Raw genomic sequence first — 17,002 nt, 5'->3', positions numbered from 1 at the left:
GCATTAAAATGGAGTTGAATTTCTTGGTAAATATTTGAGTATTTTTGCAAATATCATGAGATGGTACACCTAAATACTACTCCCTAAAAACCTCAATAGAATGGAACCAATGAGATAATTATCACAATGTTGATGGAAAAGAAAAGGAGCATGCTCAATGGTGCAAGATTGGAACACCAATTCTAGGTGGAGTAAGTCAACACTATTTGTTACATTGTAAATAACTCTCATTGATTATAAATATTCATGAATATCCCAAATGAAGTATGGGTTAGTGAAGATCCATCACTGGCATCTTAGGGACTTTGGTCATGATTTTTTAGTCCATGTTCGAAAGGATAAGATGATACAACTAGATAAAAAGGAAGTTATTTTCATTAGCTATAAGCATGGATTGAAAGGGTATAAGTTGTGGGATCCAATGACAAGGAAAAAATACTTAGAGAATCCATGTGTACTTCTAGGGCTAAATAGGCTCCAAAGGAGAAGGAATAACAAAATATGGTGATTGAATTAAAGAACAAGGAAAATGATTCACCCCAGTCAACCAAATTAGAAGAATATATCGAAGCATAAGATATAGGCTTGAGGAGGATTTATTAAGAAAACAATCAGAAAGGTATAATCCATTATATTCCTATTTTTTTTTTTTATGTTATCTTCCACCAAGGATGAACCAAAGTTGTTGATGGGCCTCCAAATTAGGTAAAAAATAAGGCCCATGTAACCACTCATCAACACATAAAGTGTTAGGTCCCTATAATACTAGTGTATTCCCTCATTTTTATTGTTAATGTATCCCCATTATTGTTATTGTTGTGTCCTTGTAGTCCCCATATTGTTATTATTGTGCCCCATAGAAGACCACTATTGTTATTGTTGTTCCCATACATTATTATTGCTATGTCAGCCTTGATTATATTGTGACCCCTTAGAATCCTATATATAGGAAGGAGGTTTTTTCATTTGAATCATAAATAATGTTTAATTTGTATAATTTAAAGGAGTTTCCCCCTCAAAGAGGCTAATTTTGAATTCATTGATATATTTGTTCTTCTATTTTTTGAGCTAGTTTCATAACATTTGGTATCAGAGCTTTGGATTCTAGGGTTTCACTTATTCAAATAGGCCATCTCGGCTTTTTCATTATAATTTTTTTTCTATTCAGAACCTGAAATTTTTACCACATGGAGATGAAATCTCAAATAAATTTGTGTAAGAATTTTAGATATTGGTTCACTATATTTTCAGAGATATACTCTGAGGAAGTTAAGGTTTTTGCGGGCTCCAAAATTCTATCTCAAACAGGTGACCTAGGGAAAGTTGTCATAACTTTCGTTTTAGACATCGAATTTGAATTCTGTAAAACATGGATGAAATGGTATGGACTGTAGGTTTTTATGTACTAATTTCAAGGTGAAAGGTTGAAACAGTGACACGTGGCATCCCATACAACTTTGATTTACTGAAAGAGTCCATAAGCAGGTCACCATGGGAGATTTGGCATAACTCTTTCTTTAAAATCCAATCTCAATCAAACTTGTGGGGTTAGAAATAAGACTCAAAGAGATACCACAAGAACAAATTTTAGAACTTGGATATTTGAAATTGCATAGTTATAACCATTTCATGATCAAGCTCCTAAAAGAAAGCAAACGTTGTGTATTGTTTTTTTAAATTGCATAACTTTTGTTTGAAAAATTAGTTTGAAGTGATTTAAAGGGCATAGGGAAGCACATATATCATTGTTTTACTTTAAAATTTCTCGAAGCAAGAAAATGGAAACAGCTAGTAAGAAACCATAAATATCTACTATAATGCATGAAGAAGAAGAAGAAATGCAACATAATATATCAAAATTACGAGACCAAGTGCATCAAAGTTTTCTCTCACAAAGAGTAACCAAAAATGAAATTGAAGCTAAGATGGCTGGTTTGAAGAATAACTTAAAATCAGACATGGAAGGTTTAATGGATGGCATGAAATCTAACATGGATGGTATATAAGCCAAAATGAAAGGAAGCATGGAAGATTTAAAGAATGGTTTAAAAGTATAGATAGAAGGTTTGACAAATTTGCTACAAGAGATGCTTCCTAATGGTGAAAATATATTAGATGAAACTCATGATGATAACAAAAGAAATGTTAATCATGATTTCATAGACTCTAACATTGGATTGAATACCCATCATATTCCAAAAATCAATATGAGGAATTTTGATGGCAAGGATACAATAACATGGATGCTACAGATGGAGCAATATTTTGATCTCCATAATGTGAAACACACACAAAAGGTACGCATTAACTTTATATTTAGAGCCTAATCAGTTTATATGTTATCGATGGATTTGTTCTTGTAAACCACTTGTCACTTGATCAATTTTTACGGAGGAAATGATAGCACATTATGAGGATACAAAGAGTGACACCTTCTTTAGCCAATTGATAAATCTCAAACAAAAGGGTTCAATGGTGGAGCACATTTAGGACTTCCAAAGATTGAATATAAGGGTAAATGATGTTCCAGAGGAACATATGATTGATGTATTCATATGGACTTTAAAGGATAACATCCAACATGAGGGTCGCCTTTGGGAGTCTGATTCATTGGAGAAGGCATTCAGGTTGGAAAGAAAAATTTAAAGCAAAATTGTGGAAACAAGCATGCCTATCACTCACAACTATAAAGATGGAAGTGTTTTTTACCTAGACTTCCACAACCTACAAGTTTGACACCACAACGATTCAAAGAAAAAAGAGAAAAAGGGATTTGTTACAGCTGTGATAGAAAATACACTAAAGGTCATAAGTGTGCTGAGAAGAAATTAATTTACATAGGTTTTGAAGAGGAGGAAGAAAAGGAACAAGAAATGTCAAAAGAAGAGAATATACACTAGGAACTAACCCCAGAGAAAGAATAAATGAATCCAAACATATCTTGTAATGCATTGGCAGGAATTACCACTCCTCAAACTCTCAAGATAGAAGGACATATCAAGAAGAAAAAGGTAAGAGTGTTAATTGATTTGGGTAGTACCCATAATTTTATCAATTGTAAGATAGCCAAGGAATGGAATTTCTTCCAATATCCAGCACTGGAGTGTCAAGTGATGTTTGAAAATGGAGGAACCATAAATTTCCCTAGAAAGTGTCATAATATCAAGCTATCCATGGGAGAATATGCATTGAATAGTCCAATTCTTTCCATTCCAATGGGTGGTGCTAATGTTGTAATAGGATTCCAATGGTTACAATCTTTGGGTATGACAACTTTTAGTTTTGAAGAACTTTTCTTGAATTTTTTTGGGGTGAAAAGGAAGTTGAATTAAGGGGTATCACAGGGAAACCATGAAAGGTAATCAACTCCAATGGCATGAAAAATATTCTAAAGAAATAACAATGGGGTGTAATTGAACAGTTATGTTCACTAGAGGTTCAATCATCGAAATCATCTATTTCTCCAGATCTCCACAAAGTCTTGGACAATGATTCAAAGATTGAAGTAGTGGAAGATCACATTAAGCATCAAACACAAGTTCTCAAACTCTTAAAGGATACCCTCACCTTGGCACAGAATAGAATGAAACAAGAGGAAGATCAACATCGCAGTGAGATAAGTTTTGATGTAGGTGACTGGGTATTTTTATGGCTATAACCTTAAAAAAAATGTCCCTCAAGAAAGGTAAGAAGGATAATAAATTATAATGAAACTATTATGGTCCTTACAAGGTTTTGCAAAAGATTGGTACTATGACATACAAATAGGAGCTCCCTTCATCTTGCCGAGTGCACCAAGTTTTCCATATTTCATGCTTAAAGAAGGTTATAGGTGACAAGCTCCCAGTTCCAACAATATTTCCATAACTTGACAAGGAAGGAAAAATCATATTGAAACCTGAAGCAGTCACGGAAATAAGAACTTGACAGCTACAAAATTGATCAATTTCAAAGTATCTCATCAAGTGGAAGAACTTACCGACAGAATATTCCATATGGGAGGATGAGAATTTTATACAAAAGCATCCAGAACTACTCAAGCATTGAGGACAACAATTTTTGAAGGAGAGGGGCATGTTAGGTCCCTATAATACTACTGTATTCCCCCATTGTTATTGTCAGTGTAGCCCCCTTATTTTTATTTTTGTTCCCATGTAGTCACCATAGTGTTATTATTGTGCCCCAGAGAAGCCCCTTATTGTTATTTGGGTTCCCTTACATTATTATTATTATGTCGGCCCTGATTATATTGTGACCTCTTAGACTCCTAGATATAGAAAGGAGGTTTTGTCATTTGAATCATCCAAGAATTGTTCATTTGTATAATGTAAATGAGATTTCCCCATCAAAGAGGCTAATTTTCAATTCATTGATCTATCACTTCTTATGTTTTTTGAGCTTGTTTCATAACATAAAGGTTATATTAAACCTTCCTCTTTGCACTTAATGAAACTTTCGTAGCTTAATGAGTTCTTAGGAGAGTCAAAGATATTTTTCATACTTTGGGTGCCTAACATGACTATTGTGTAGGATATTAAAGGGATTTTTGCATAGATTTTGAGCAGATATAGCCATAGATATTCACGGGACCTACTTCTTTCCATAAGAGAATCCCAACTCAATTGGATAAATATAGTAAATAATATTTCCTACTGTTTTATTGTGACCTAGGAAACACCGTCCAATTTTTTAGGTATTTTGGAGGGAAATTAATCCTCCCCTCAATGAGGATACTTGCTACCCATCTTGTATAAATAAGTGTCTCAAGTAGCCTAGTATAAAATAAAATAAAATCACAATGAATCATGTGAAGAATAGGAAAAGTTTTTCAAGCAAGTTTAATAACTTTGTTATGTAAAAGAAACTTTCAGTTAATGGAAGTGATAGTTGATTTGATCTAAGCTTCCTTGGGTTAGAGGCCACCCTAGATGCTCAAACCCTTCTTGTCCCATTTCGCTTCATGCAATTGTTTATCTGAATAAATTATTTATGAAAGTTACTTTCATGTATGGTTATTTAGATAGTTTTATGAGCAGTGTTTTTATCATATCATTTTATTATAGTTGTAGTAGTAAATGATAAGCACCAGTATTGTAGCAATGATGTTGCAACTCCCGGGGCTACCGACTTTACTTCATCAACCCAGAGATTGTACAAAATTGGAGGTGAAAGTGTTGTATACACAAATATATGTAATTGGTATACTCTTTGTCATTGTTGATCTGGGGTGATATACCACTAGGTTTTTGCAAACTAGCCTTGTATTGATTAGAATAAGTTTCATTACCAACTGGCGAATGGAAATATACCATAATTTAGAGAAAATAAATGTTGCCTTTTGCATGAATGAAAGACCGAAAAAATGCTTGCAAAATAACATGAAATCCTCTATCTACTTGCTAACATACCTTTCTTGCAAAAGAATCCTACTTTAACAGATGTGAGGTTTTAACTAATCTAAGCATGAAATCAGATCTAGAGAGTACTAACTGTTGTGTGCATGAATAAATATAAAAAACCTCCTTTTCTTTATCTTTTTTATTGAAAAATTTAAATGCTAATATTTCTTGGTTCTTTGGTAGGGTAAACAAGTGTGGAGGAAGAGTATCACAATGGTTCTGATGAATTGGAGGGAAAGTAGGGGCCTAATCCTAGCTTCAGTGATGATTTTTCTCAATTCAGGCTCAAAACAGGTTGCTACAAGTTTTCCTACAGGATGTCTACATGATGTACTAGTTCTCCTACAGGATCCCCTGTTTCACTACAGGAATGGGCCAAAAGTTTAGGGAGTGGTCTAGAAAGTGGAATGGAGCTTTGAAAATGTGGATAAGGAGGGAATAAGGCATGGAAGTGGTAGGAAGTACTCAAAAATCAAGAAAAATCTTTAAGATGGTGGGATTTTCTTAATGGAAATGGCAAGTTTCCCTCATAAAACAAGAATTCAAATTGAGACCTTAGTGACTTTTGGCATTCATGGGTGGATATGGCTTGGATGAGGCTGATGATATGAGGTCTCCCTGCAATGTAGAAACTCCTGCAACAACACACATCATCGTTGTCATTTATACATAAATTCATCTAAAAACAGGAAGAGTTTATTCAAATAGAAGAAAACAGAGTTGTCACCATTTATTTTCTAAGTTCATGCATGGAAGTGCTTGAAACCAATACAAAAGTGATTTGAAATCAGTGCAAAACCTAAGAGATCAGAAATGTCAATTGTAGCTTATCCTATGAAACTGAAAGATAATGACCTAATTAGAAGGAAGCCATAGATTACGCAAAAAGCAAGAATTATGTTTTTTTACGTTGTATGGGAAGTGTTCCTCAAGACATGATGCCTAAAAGGGAGAAATGATGTGAAAAACACTTGCTGTCAGCCTTTATGGAATATCTTCTTGTCACTATGATGCTACTGTTAGAGCTATCCACAAATGGAAGTAAGCTACTTAACCCTACCAATATTTGAAAATTAACAACACCAAAATCAGTTCAATAACTAGCTCTAAGCATAATCTAAGCATACCTATACAAAAAGAGGAACCTATGTTGCTAGGGTTGGGCCCTAACCCAAGAGGTTCATCCATCTGAGTCAACTCAGTGCTGGATCAAGGGAATGCTTCTCATTTTCATTAAAATATAATAAATACACAAGAGTGTTTGGTTACAACGTTTCAGCTTGAAAATGTTGCTTAGCTATCTTGAACAAAAAATATGAATCCTAATGAGGCTCTAGGCCTCTTAATTTATACAGCTGAAGTTACCAACAACTTCCTTAAATTTAGGGAGGCTTGTCTCCAAATCGCGAGATCAACTGGTCTTCAACTATCACTAGCTTGGCTGCTAATGATCCTCATGACTCGACTACTTGCAACTCCGAGATGATGAGATTTGATTGAGGAATCTTCGATTGAGTGATGAGATAAGGAGGGAGATCCTATCTCCTAGAATCCATCTTGCTTGTCTCATTCAAGTTCCTTCACTTTAATTAGCCAAAATTTTCTCCAAAACCTGCAATCAATGCACATTATAACACTAGACATGACATCTCATCTTTACTCTCCTCATTAAGCAAAATATAATTAAAACATGTAAAGAGTTATGAGAAAAGTTGATTTTAGTAAGCGAGAGGTGCATTAAGGTCAATATAATCTACCCATTTATGAGTCTCATCAACACCCCCTACTAAAAATGTTGCTCATCCTCTTAGAAACTCAATCTATGTCCATGTATTTCATTGCTTTGGTGGCCTCCGTGACATTCTAGGCTTTTGTTGTAGTCTCCTCCTCTTGTGGATAAAACCTTGCATTACTCTCTATCTCCTCCCACTGCTTTCTTTCTTCCTCTTCCTTTATCCCCTCTAACATACCTAAAAGAAATGGTGGGTTGAGTTTCAATCCAATCCAGCTTACTTTGAGTGTATGTAATGTTTTCTTATACATTGGGACTCTTTCTAGTGCATCCCTAATTCTATCAGGAGAATGATATTATTTGATCGTTAGGTTGTAGGGTAAGGTGTTCCATCTGCATTGGCAAGCTTGTTAGATCTCATCTCCTAGGAATCTCAATATGTCTTCAAAATGAGTAACTGCTTGTCCTTATACAACAAGGTATCGTGGTGAAATCTTGGGATCATTTGCAATGGGGTTGTGAGTGTTGATGATAGCCATTCAATTAGGTTGTTCTGCTCTAATGAAAAGGTGTTCTACTTCTTCTCTCTCCAATACCATTTTTATTTCTGTAGCTCTGGCTTCCTCATGACTCATCCAAGATGCCAAGGCCATTAGTTGTAAGTCCCCTAGGTTTGGATTGGGGTCCCACACATTTAAATTTTTCAGAGCTAAATTGTGTAGGTAGAATTCAAATATATTTTCTCTATCCTCCAAGGTGATTTGGTCACAGAGGTCAATGAATTACTTTTAGTCTTGGAAAGGCATAGTTCCTCTTTGTCCTAGGGTTTTTATTTGAAAGTGAAACCATTGTTCTTTGAGGTATAAGACATGACTTTTTTGGCATCCTGCATTGAATTGCCTCCATGGATAAACTTGCCATAGTTTCCAATTGGCCTTCCTATTCCTCTAGTTTCTTTCTTAGCCATGTGTTCTCATCCTCTAATTGATATTTCATCATTTTTTCCCTGTCCCTTATGCTACTTAATTCTCTACCTATTTTTTCAGCTTCTCTTGCATGTGGCGTACATCCTCCACCACTTTTGATTTAGCAATTTGCATCCACCAATGTGTCCTTTCTCTCTATTTTCAAGTTCAAAGAATAGAGGTATGGAAACTTTTGTGGTATCACCCTGCCTCCTTCAATGAATCTGTTGTAGGAGTTGAGGTTTGGTTGTGGGCTAGGCTCCATCAGCTCCTGATCCTCTTCATCTATTTTTTCTTTAGTAATTTCTGCCTCTTTTCCTTCCCTTTCCCCTTGCAGCCTTTCTTGATATTTTTCTTGTGTTTTTTGTAGCTTTGACATGGTTTCTTGTAGGACTGTTTTTGCTTCCTGTAGTCTTTTTTGTGTTTCCTGTAGGATACCTTTCCCTTTTTTTTAAGTGGCCAAAGGTTGTTTAAGTTGTTTTGTTGAGGCTTGTTATAGACATTTTTGTGCCTTATAGCTATAAGCATGAAATGTCCATAATCTAAGGGATCCAAAGGCCGTAAATATGTTGTTACAGCTCCTAAAGGAACAAGGTCAACCAATGACAACTTCTCCCAGAAGTTCTCCACCAAAAACCACTCAAAAACAGTCAATTCAGGATCAATTCAGATGCTCTACTAGCTGCCTGCGTTGCAAAGCACCCAAATGCACTGGCTAGGTGCATTGCAACGCACTTGGATGCACTACCAGGGTGCGCTGAGCGGGAAATGACAAATGGAAAGCTCATTCAATGACGTGGAAAGACCATGGAAGCTTCCAGAATCTTCTCCAGTGACACTTGCCTCAATGAATTCGACTAGTGATGAGTAAGAGGCTCTCAACCTCCAAGTGGAAGAAAGAACTGACAGAGAGAAGCCACAAGTCAAAACATAAGCTGACTCACCCTCTCTGCTTACATCTATATATGGATCCCTCATCCCAAAGATCCAGAGGCTGGAATTTTGTACTTTGCAGAGAATTGTTGTTGGTTTGAGATTGAGATTAGTACATTGGGTGATTTATGCTTTGTTGGAGGAGACAAAGGGATTCCTTTGCTGGGAGGTAGATGCTGGATCGGAACTCACTTGGTTGTATCTCCTCTTGGACTTTCTTATTCTATCAATAAACTATTTGAGTTTCTCCTACATGTTGTGTACCAATGATGTTTTGTTATGCTTACATGTTTAGCTTAATCTGATATTGAGCTTTTTATGAATGTATATCTATATCTTTGTGTAGTTTCTCTCTCTTGTGATCTTGCTGGAATTTGGTGAAGCTGGGCCGGTGAAGGAGCAAGAAGCTGGGAGCCATTGAAGAGAGGATTGATTGGATCAACAAACTAGCGGAAGACACAGGTTAGTTACATCCTTTCTCCTCATTTACATTTCATAAAGAAGAAATACTCAATTAGTTTTCCTTGTTTGTTGCTAAGGCACTATCACACCTTAGAGTGGGATAGGGGCATTCCGAATGGATACTTTTCCCAACAACAAATTGGTGACTCCGTTGGGGATCATATCTTGTTAGTATATTTGTGTTTCTATTGTTGTTCTTCTCATAAAATCAGGAGTGCCGAATCGAAATGCATTTGCCATTTACAAATGCAAAGTAGAGATCTGCCACTCTAGTCCACTCACTAGGCCTGTTTTTATGATCTGAAAAGCTGATCCACAAGTGCTCTAACAGCCCTTTGTGATAGATCTTAGTCCTCCTTCAAATCATCCTCCTAATTGTACCTAATTGATAGCTTTTATCCGGCCAAAACCTGTAGATTAAACTGCAAACCGTGACCCAGAACCCAGAGACAATTCTCGTTTCTGCTTCAGCGCAGGCTCTGTGAAGAGATTTTTCATTTCAACGCAGGTCCCGAGAGGGCTACCTGCGCTGAAGTTCAGTTTCTCTATGCTGGGGGTGCGTTGATCAGCCCTTGCCTTGTGCAGCTGTGGTTCCCTGCTTCCTTTTGCTCAGTTTTGTCTCTGTTTTTGCAGCCTGTTATCAATGTGTGTACCTATCTGAAACCCCTTTTCTTTGCCTCAATTCCACCTCAGTTGTATAAAGAAACTGTATTTGTTCTTTGTGTATTTGTTACATCATTTGCAGTTTCCCATTACAAAAGTAAACTAGTCATATTGTTGCCCTTAGATCTAGACCTATCGTAAGTGTCGTTTTGATCTTAGGAGTAAGTTTGTTTGCTGTTCACAGTTGATTGCGCTTTTACTTTTGTCTTTTGGTTTGAACTTATGCATTTCTAGTGTCGAAACAAGTGTTTACTTCAAAATCATAAAGTGTCGTAATCGTCTTTTTGTTTTCAAAAAGAAACTTGTTTATGTTTTCACTGGAAATCGAATTCAAATTTGTACAACAGCGTTCTTTTTAGAAATCAATATTAAGAAAGCGAAAACAAATACATGCATATGTGCATTTGCATATTGATAGTTTGCATGCTTTGATTTAGGAAAAGTGCATTTACAGTGTGCTCTATGCTCTTTGAGAAAAGATTGTGTCTTTCTTTTCCCCTTGTAGCTAGGATTTTCATTGTTGAAAAGATATAAAAGCTTGCTTATCATCTTTAAACTGCATTTAGGAATTGTATCATACATCTTGTGGTGATCCAAAAAGGCAAACTTCTAATAAATATCAACCTAAAATAAATTGAATGAACTTAACAACGCTTTGTAACTTAACGCACAACATAGAGGTCTAGGCTAGAGACGTGTTCCGGCGTCGTAAAACCTGGTGATTGTCGATCTCACTGATGGCTGGGTGATTCCTCCTAAGAGACGATAAGCGCCAGTACGGATTGTGCTCCCACATACCGTCGAGTATATATTGGGAGACCCCTATAGGCATAAAACCTTTATCCATAGGAAGCCGTGTCAGCCGCCCTACTGATCGCAATGCACTGAACACAACATTCGGGAAGATTGACCGCCCCTACCCTAAAAAGTATTCTGCGGTTTTACGAAAAGTTTGGCACACCCTCTACCTAGAAATCCAGAGCAGTTCCTTTTGGCCTTTTTCAGACTCTATAACGGAAAAAGTCCATCCGAGCATTTGTCACTTCGGGCTCGTTAAAACATCGAAGGCGACAAGAGTCATCTTTTGCTTTTTCTCGACTCTTTAAAATTGAAAAAGAAAGTTGTGTCTAAAGCATCTAAAATTCATTTAATTCGGAAACATTTTTCCCCTTTTTGTATTTTGGTTGATCGAGTAATCCACAATCATGGAAGAAAGTCAATTGAAACCCCGTCATTCGCGGAGGCTTACAAGTCAACCGTCTTTGTCTCCGGAATCGAAAACAGTACGAACAAAGCGGACTCGTTTAACAGGTTCGAAATCTCCTATCAAAGTTAGAACAAGTGTTCCAACAACATCTGAGATTCCGGTTACTCCAAAAATTTCTTGAAACCCTGCCTCTACAGAAGAAGTTCAACAGCCACAGAGGGACAGTGATACTGATCCTAGTATGAGAGCAAACACTTGTGTTACTGAACCAGTTCCATCAGCAACCGGTTTGGAGAGTCTTTCTCCTCAAACATCTGTCGTTGTCGATTCAACCCCTTCTTCGGCACCAGAAATATTTTACAGACCTAATGGTCTTCCCCTTCCACCTGGTTTGATTGCGATAGAGGAAATTGTAGAAGATCCGCAAGCAAGTACTCCAACACATTTTGGAGTTGGGGTCACTCTGTTTCCTTCGACATCAGAAGTTAGTCTACCACCAGTAGAAGTTCCTGTAGAATCGCTAGGTAATATTTTGGATAGACTCAAAATGTTTGAACAACCGTCAACATCTAGGACTGTGTCGACTGACACAGCGACAACAGAACTCCCTGCCGTCACTCCGATAATGTTTGCCGGCATACCATCTATCCCGACTAGCTCACAATCGCTAGAAGGAGTCCATCCAGGGGCTATTTCGACAGTATGGTCCGTTCCTGTTTGTTCCTCCAGAATAATATCCAGCAACTCTTATGTTGAGACTCGACAAATTGATCCATTTGGAGGTCAATTTGGGCAATCCAATCCCCAAGGGTAGACAACCCCCTTGAGTTCCGGATTACCACCGTATGGGGGGTAGTATGCCCTTTCATTACCCCCTTCGGGAGGATATCCATATGGGAGTTCACAACAGTATTCAGGTTATATTGGAATTACGTCAAGTGGTTGGGTACCTATACTACCCCAACAACCAAGGGTTGTGTATTCGATGCAACAATGTGTACCTATGTCGAACATCCCGAAAACACCAACTATTGTAACAGTGTCACAAGTTCAAACGCTACCTGTTGTATGTCAACCTCAGATTTCTCAGGTTGTAATGCAACAACCAATTGACCCTGTGACTCAACCACAATCGCCAACTGGTGGGACGACACAGGTCCAAACGGGTACAATTACCCCACACCTTGGTTCAATGGTTAGTATAGCGCAAAAGAACATGACTTCACAACCATGGCTGGTGCAATACCAACAACCACAATTCCAACAAGTGTACCAAGGTTCTGAGCAGGAGATCTTTGCGAACAATGGATAGCCGTACATTCAAAACGGTCAAAATCAACCACTTTACAGTGGTCATGTCCACCAACCGTATCAGTCGTACCAGCATCAACTACATTATGCTGGTATGCAAAGGCCAACTGCTCAGGCAATTCCATCGTACCCTGGGTATGCTTCACCTAACCTGAATCAACAGTTACCATTCGTGGCAACTTTAGAGTTACCCGATTTACACCGGTTAACAAACGATCCAATTGCTTACACCCCTTGGTGGCCAACGATTCCTCATAAACTTCCATCAGATATTCCTAAATTTAATGGAAATCCAGGTGAAGACCCATCGAATCACGTGATGACATTTTCGTCTATGGTTTTCATCAAACACCCTGAACCATGATTCGATAAGGCTTCGCCTTTTTCAGAGGACGTTAACGGGTCAAGCGGAAAAATGGTATATTGAATTTCCTAGAGCTTCGTTTGACAATTTCAGTACCTTAGCCATGACTTTCTTAACCCATTTTCACTTACCGATAAGGTATGAAATGGGAACAGAAATCTTAACCAACTTCAAACAGACAATGGCCACTCACATATCTGATCATATACATGAGTGACGACGTCGTCGTAGGATGGTAAAAACGTACGTTCCCGATCAGCTATTAGCTGAATGGTTTATCAAGTCGTTACTTCCTGCCATAACGGAAGATGTGGAAAAGGGGGGAGTCGTAACGGAAGAGCAAGTTATCGCTCGTGCGCAATATCTAGACTTGGTCTATACTCAGTCTGGCACACTCTACGACAAATTACCTGACGCCCCTAGACCGGAATTCTCAATTCCTCGTCCTCCTAAATCAAACAATGACTCTCACGCCGGCGATGGCATGATTGGCACGACAAACATGAAATCGACAAAGGCTGCCTCTAAGAAAGCCCGTAAGATTTCAGATCAAAATGCAAAAGACGAAATTCTTGCTTCGGAAGTAAATGCCGTATCGGCAGATAAGGGCAAAGAAACCAAACAACCAGGAAGCAAGAAGAAACAAAGTGTTGGGCCTCAAAATAGTCCCTATTTTCACTCCATTATTCACCAATATTTTCACATTTTACCTTCATGTCACCTCCATTCCACCTCCATATCATTACATTTGCCTCATTATTGGGTTCTAACAATACTTTTCCAAAGTTTATTAATTCTTAACATTTCTAAGTGAATTTATGGCTAAAACTTAGAAAATAATATGCTTAAACTTATACCTAACAATTAGCATGAGTTTGTTGACATGTGTAGGCACAAAGGAAGCTTCCAAGGCATCTTTATGTGGCCTTGAATGATCAAATTCCAATTTGATAAGATAAGCTTCATGGAGAAGATCATGGACCTCATGGAGAAGATCATGGAGGATAGGGTTATGTGTCTAGATGGTTGAGAAATGTATGGAACTAAAAGAGAGATTAATGCATCATCATTATGAGTTTGTTATCTCCTCTCATTGTATAAATAGGAGTACCTCCTCCATTCCAAAAGGAGAGGACTCTTAGAGCATTGTATCCAATTGATGATGGAATAGAATAAGGCTTCCTTTTTCATATATTTCCATTATGTAGTTTTAGATATAAATTGTGTGAATGTAGGATATGAATTTATGTAGTTTTAGATATAAGTTTTCTTAATGTAGTATATGGAATAATTTGTCTTGTTCTTAAGAGAATTGAGCTCACTCTAAAAGGATGAGAGGAACATGTTATTTCATATTAGATCTTGTTTCATTTCATTGTTTAGATGTTTAAGGATTTGATTGGTGAATGAGTTTTGAATTAAAATCTTATCAGCATGTGAGGGAATAACCAAGGGTCTAAGTTAGACTCTCTCTCCATTTGATTTGCATGATAATTAAAATTCATTCTTTTGCTTTTATGTTTCAAGTATCATATGAGGAGATACCAAGAGTCTAAGTTAGGCTCTCTCTCCCATGATTTATATGGTAATTGAAATTCATTCTTTTGTGTTTATGTTTCAAGTCATTTCATTTCTTATGCTTGTGGATGACTCTTAGTTTAGTTTGGATTAGTACATGAGAGGACAATCAAGAGACTAAGTTAGTCTCTCTCTCTACTTGAATCTAAACAATAACTAAGTTCATTCTCTTGTTTTCGTTTTAAGTTTTTAGTTTCATGTAATTAATAATTTCTCTATGATACTGTAGGGAAGGACAACCAGGACCTCCTTAGTTAGGAGCCTCTTCCCTTGCATATTATATTGAATCATAAATAATTAAGTTAGACATAGGTTAGTTGCCTAATCCTGCATATATTGTGCTGGCATCATCGCAAGCTTACGAGTTTCCCTGGTCGATAATTTATGTAGCAATTTAAGTCCAATAAATTGCCCAACATTTTGGCGTCGTTGCCGGTGATGGTGCTAAGGGATTAGGCATTAGAAATTTAATTTAGCACTAGTATTTTTCTTTAGACAAAATAACTTGTGAGACCTGGTGACAGCAGGATCTTCACAAAGGAGTTTAAGTTTGAATTTTCTGATGTTTTAATGTTTAGCTAGTTTTAATTTCATCATTTCAAACACCCCCCTGCATAAATAAAAACGAAACAATCGATTAGCATGCTCTCTTCCTGCGCTTCGTGCGATCAGGAAGATCAGAAAGTCTATTAATTTTGACTCTTGCTGAAGAATTAATTTGTAAAAAGAAATAAAGAATTTTGTGAAAAAAAACATTTTTAAATTTTTAGATGAAATTTAGTTTTTTAATTTTAGATTTAAAGAAAAAAAAAATAATAATTTAATAATATATGTATCATATATACATATTATTATTAAAAAAAAATTAACCATTTCTTTTGTTGTTTTTAGATATTTAAAAAAAAAAAACAAAAAAAAAAAAACTAAATTCATTTTAGTTATTATTTAATTTTAGAATATTTCTTTATTTTCAATGAAGGAGTGCTTTCAAGAATACAAGCGAGCATAGGAATCTCCCTCTCTGTGTATTATACTAATTTAATTTCCACTGTCTTCAGATTATCATGTGAAACCTCCATATGATAATAATCCATGTCTTCAAAGCCCCTGCAAGGATTAGTTAACGAGAAAGCTTCGAGGTTGGGCAGACATTCCAAGAGACCAGTAATTGGAAATTTCCTTGAAAAACCTTCAGAGCTGCTAATTTTTAGGGTTTTCAGTGTTTTCAAACTTCCAATAATTTCAAGAAACCTGCTTCGGCTTGTTGCTGGAAAACCAGCAAAATTGGCTCTCCGCATCTGTCGAGGACCCAATTCTAACTCTACCAGATCCCCATTGCCTGCCATCTTGGCACAGACGAGTTTATTGGAAAATTCATACAGAGGGATCTTGTACAACTGTAAATCTGTATCGATATTCCTCAACGATATTCTCGCTAGCTTAGGGCAACGAATGCTCAGACAGCGAAGCCCATTGTGTATTATACGGTATATCTCCAATCTAACCAGATTGTTGGCAGAAATAACAAGACGATTGTCATCAGCAAAAAAATCTGAGAGATACAGATGTTTTAACAGGGGAAAATGCGATATGGTCTCCAAAGACTCATAACTGAGACTGACATTTTGGAGGCAACAAGAAGTTAGATGGTAAAATCCTGAGAAACTGGGAGGAAGGTGGGTGAGATCGTAGCAACGCAGAGAAAGAGTGGTGAGAGCAGCACATCAGAATAGGGCGGCATGAGGTGTTGCCTTATTCCCTGTAATATCATTGTAACGATAACAGTATTGATTCAGATGAATCTCCTGCACGTTATTCTTCGCTGCAAATCGTACCCAACTGCAAACATTATCACTACTGAAATTCAAGAATGCCACTGATCCAGCGTCGAGATGAAACGCACGGAGATCACCAGTATAGCTGAGGAGGAGACGGAAAATTATGTTTTCAAGTCTTACCTTGGCTTCGGCCTTATCACAGCTCTCCCCCAAAATTGCATAGGGAGAGAAACTGAGACGAGGAAGCATCGTGTACAGTAGAGTCCATCTCCTGGAAAGTATGGAGCATCTCACTGCCCATTTCAGTGGCAATCGTGATAAAATATCGGACAAAAGAGCATCAGGCAAAGAACTCAACCTATCTTCTTCCACATCAAAACAGGAAGCCATGATGAGATTGTACAGTCTGCAGTCTCAATCAAAAGGTTCAGACCTATGTTCTTAGGACCAATGATATTACACCCTCTATCACTGGATTGAATGGAGACGGCAAAGCATGGGGAGGCGAAGTATAGAAACTTGATGAACTCTTTGGGGATATGAGGCTCCATAAACCCCGCCAGCAAAGCATGGGGAAGCGAAGTATAGAAACTTGATGAACTCTTTGGGG

At 37.2% G+C, this 17,002-nt stretch overlaps 1 protein-coding gene across 1 annotated transcript; it reads right to left on the bottom strand.

The window, feature by feature from the left end:
- Positions 1-15,642: 15,642 nt before the first annotated feature.
- On the bottom strand, positions 15,643-16,782 carry LOC149173048 (F-box/FBD/LRR-repeat protein At1g16930-like). Its single transcript, XM_089426555.1, has 2 exons — positions 16,398-16,782; positions 15,643-16,166 (listed from the first exon to the last, which is right to left on the bottom strand). Exons 1-2 carry the CDS (start codon positions 16,780-16,782, stop codon positions 15,643-15,645), a joined length of 909 nt encoding a protein of 302 aa, XP_089282681.1.
- Positions 16,783-17,002: the final 220 nt, after the last annotated feature.

The sequence above is a fragment of the Pinus tabuliformis genome, chromosome 4_2 (assembly GCF_031772625.1).
Source record: "Pinus tabuliformis cultivar Carrire ecotype Pingquan chromosome 4_2, CPIR1, whole genome shotgun sequence".
Taxonomy (NCBI): domain Eukaryota; kingdom Viridiplantae; phylum Streptophyta; class Pinopsida; order Pinales; family Pinaceae; genus Pinus; species Pinus tabuliformis.
Note: the sequence above shows the minus strand (reverse complement) of the source record. Positions and strands in the feature narration are given on the sequence as shown.

What these genes read in the sequence shown, in the direction of transcription:
- LOC149173048 (XM_089426555.1), bottom strand. Translation starts at nt 16,782, where the DNA reads ATGGCTTCCTGTTTTGATGTGGAAGAAGATAGGTTGAGTTCTTTGCCT. An exon ending in GATTCATCTGAATCAATACT is followed by an intron (nt 16,167 to 16,397) that starts GTTATCGTTACA and finishes TGTATCTCTCAG; the next exon opens with ATTTTTTTGCTGATGACAAT.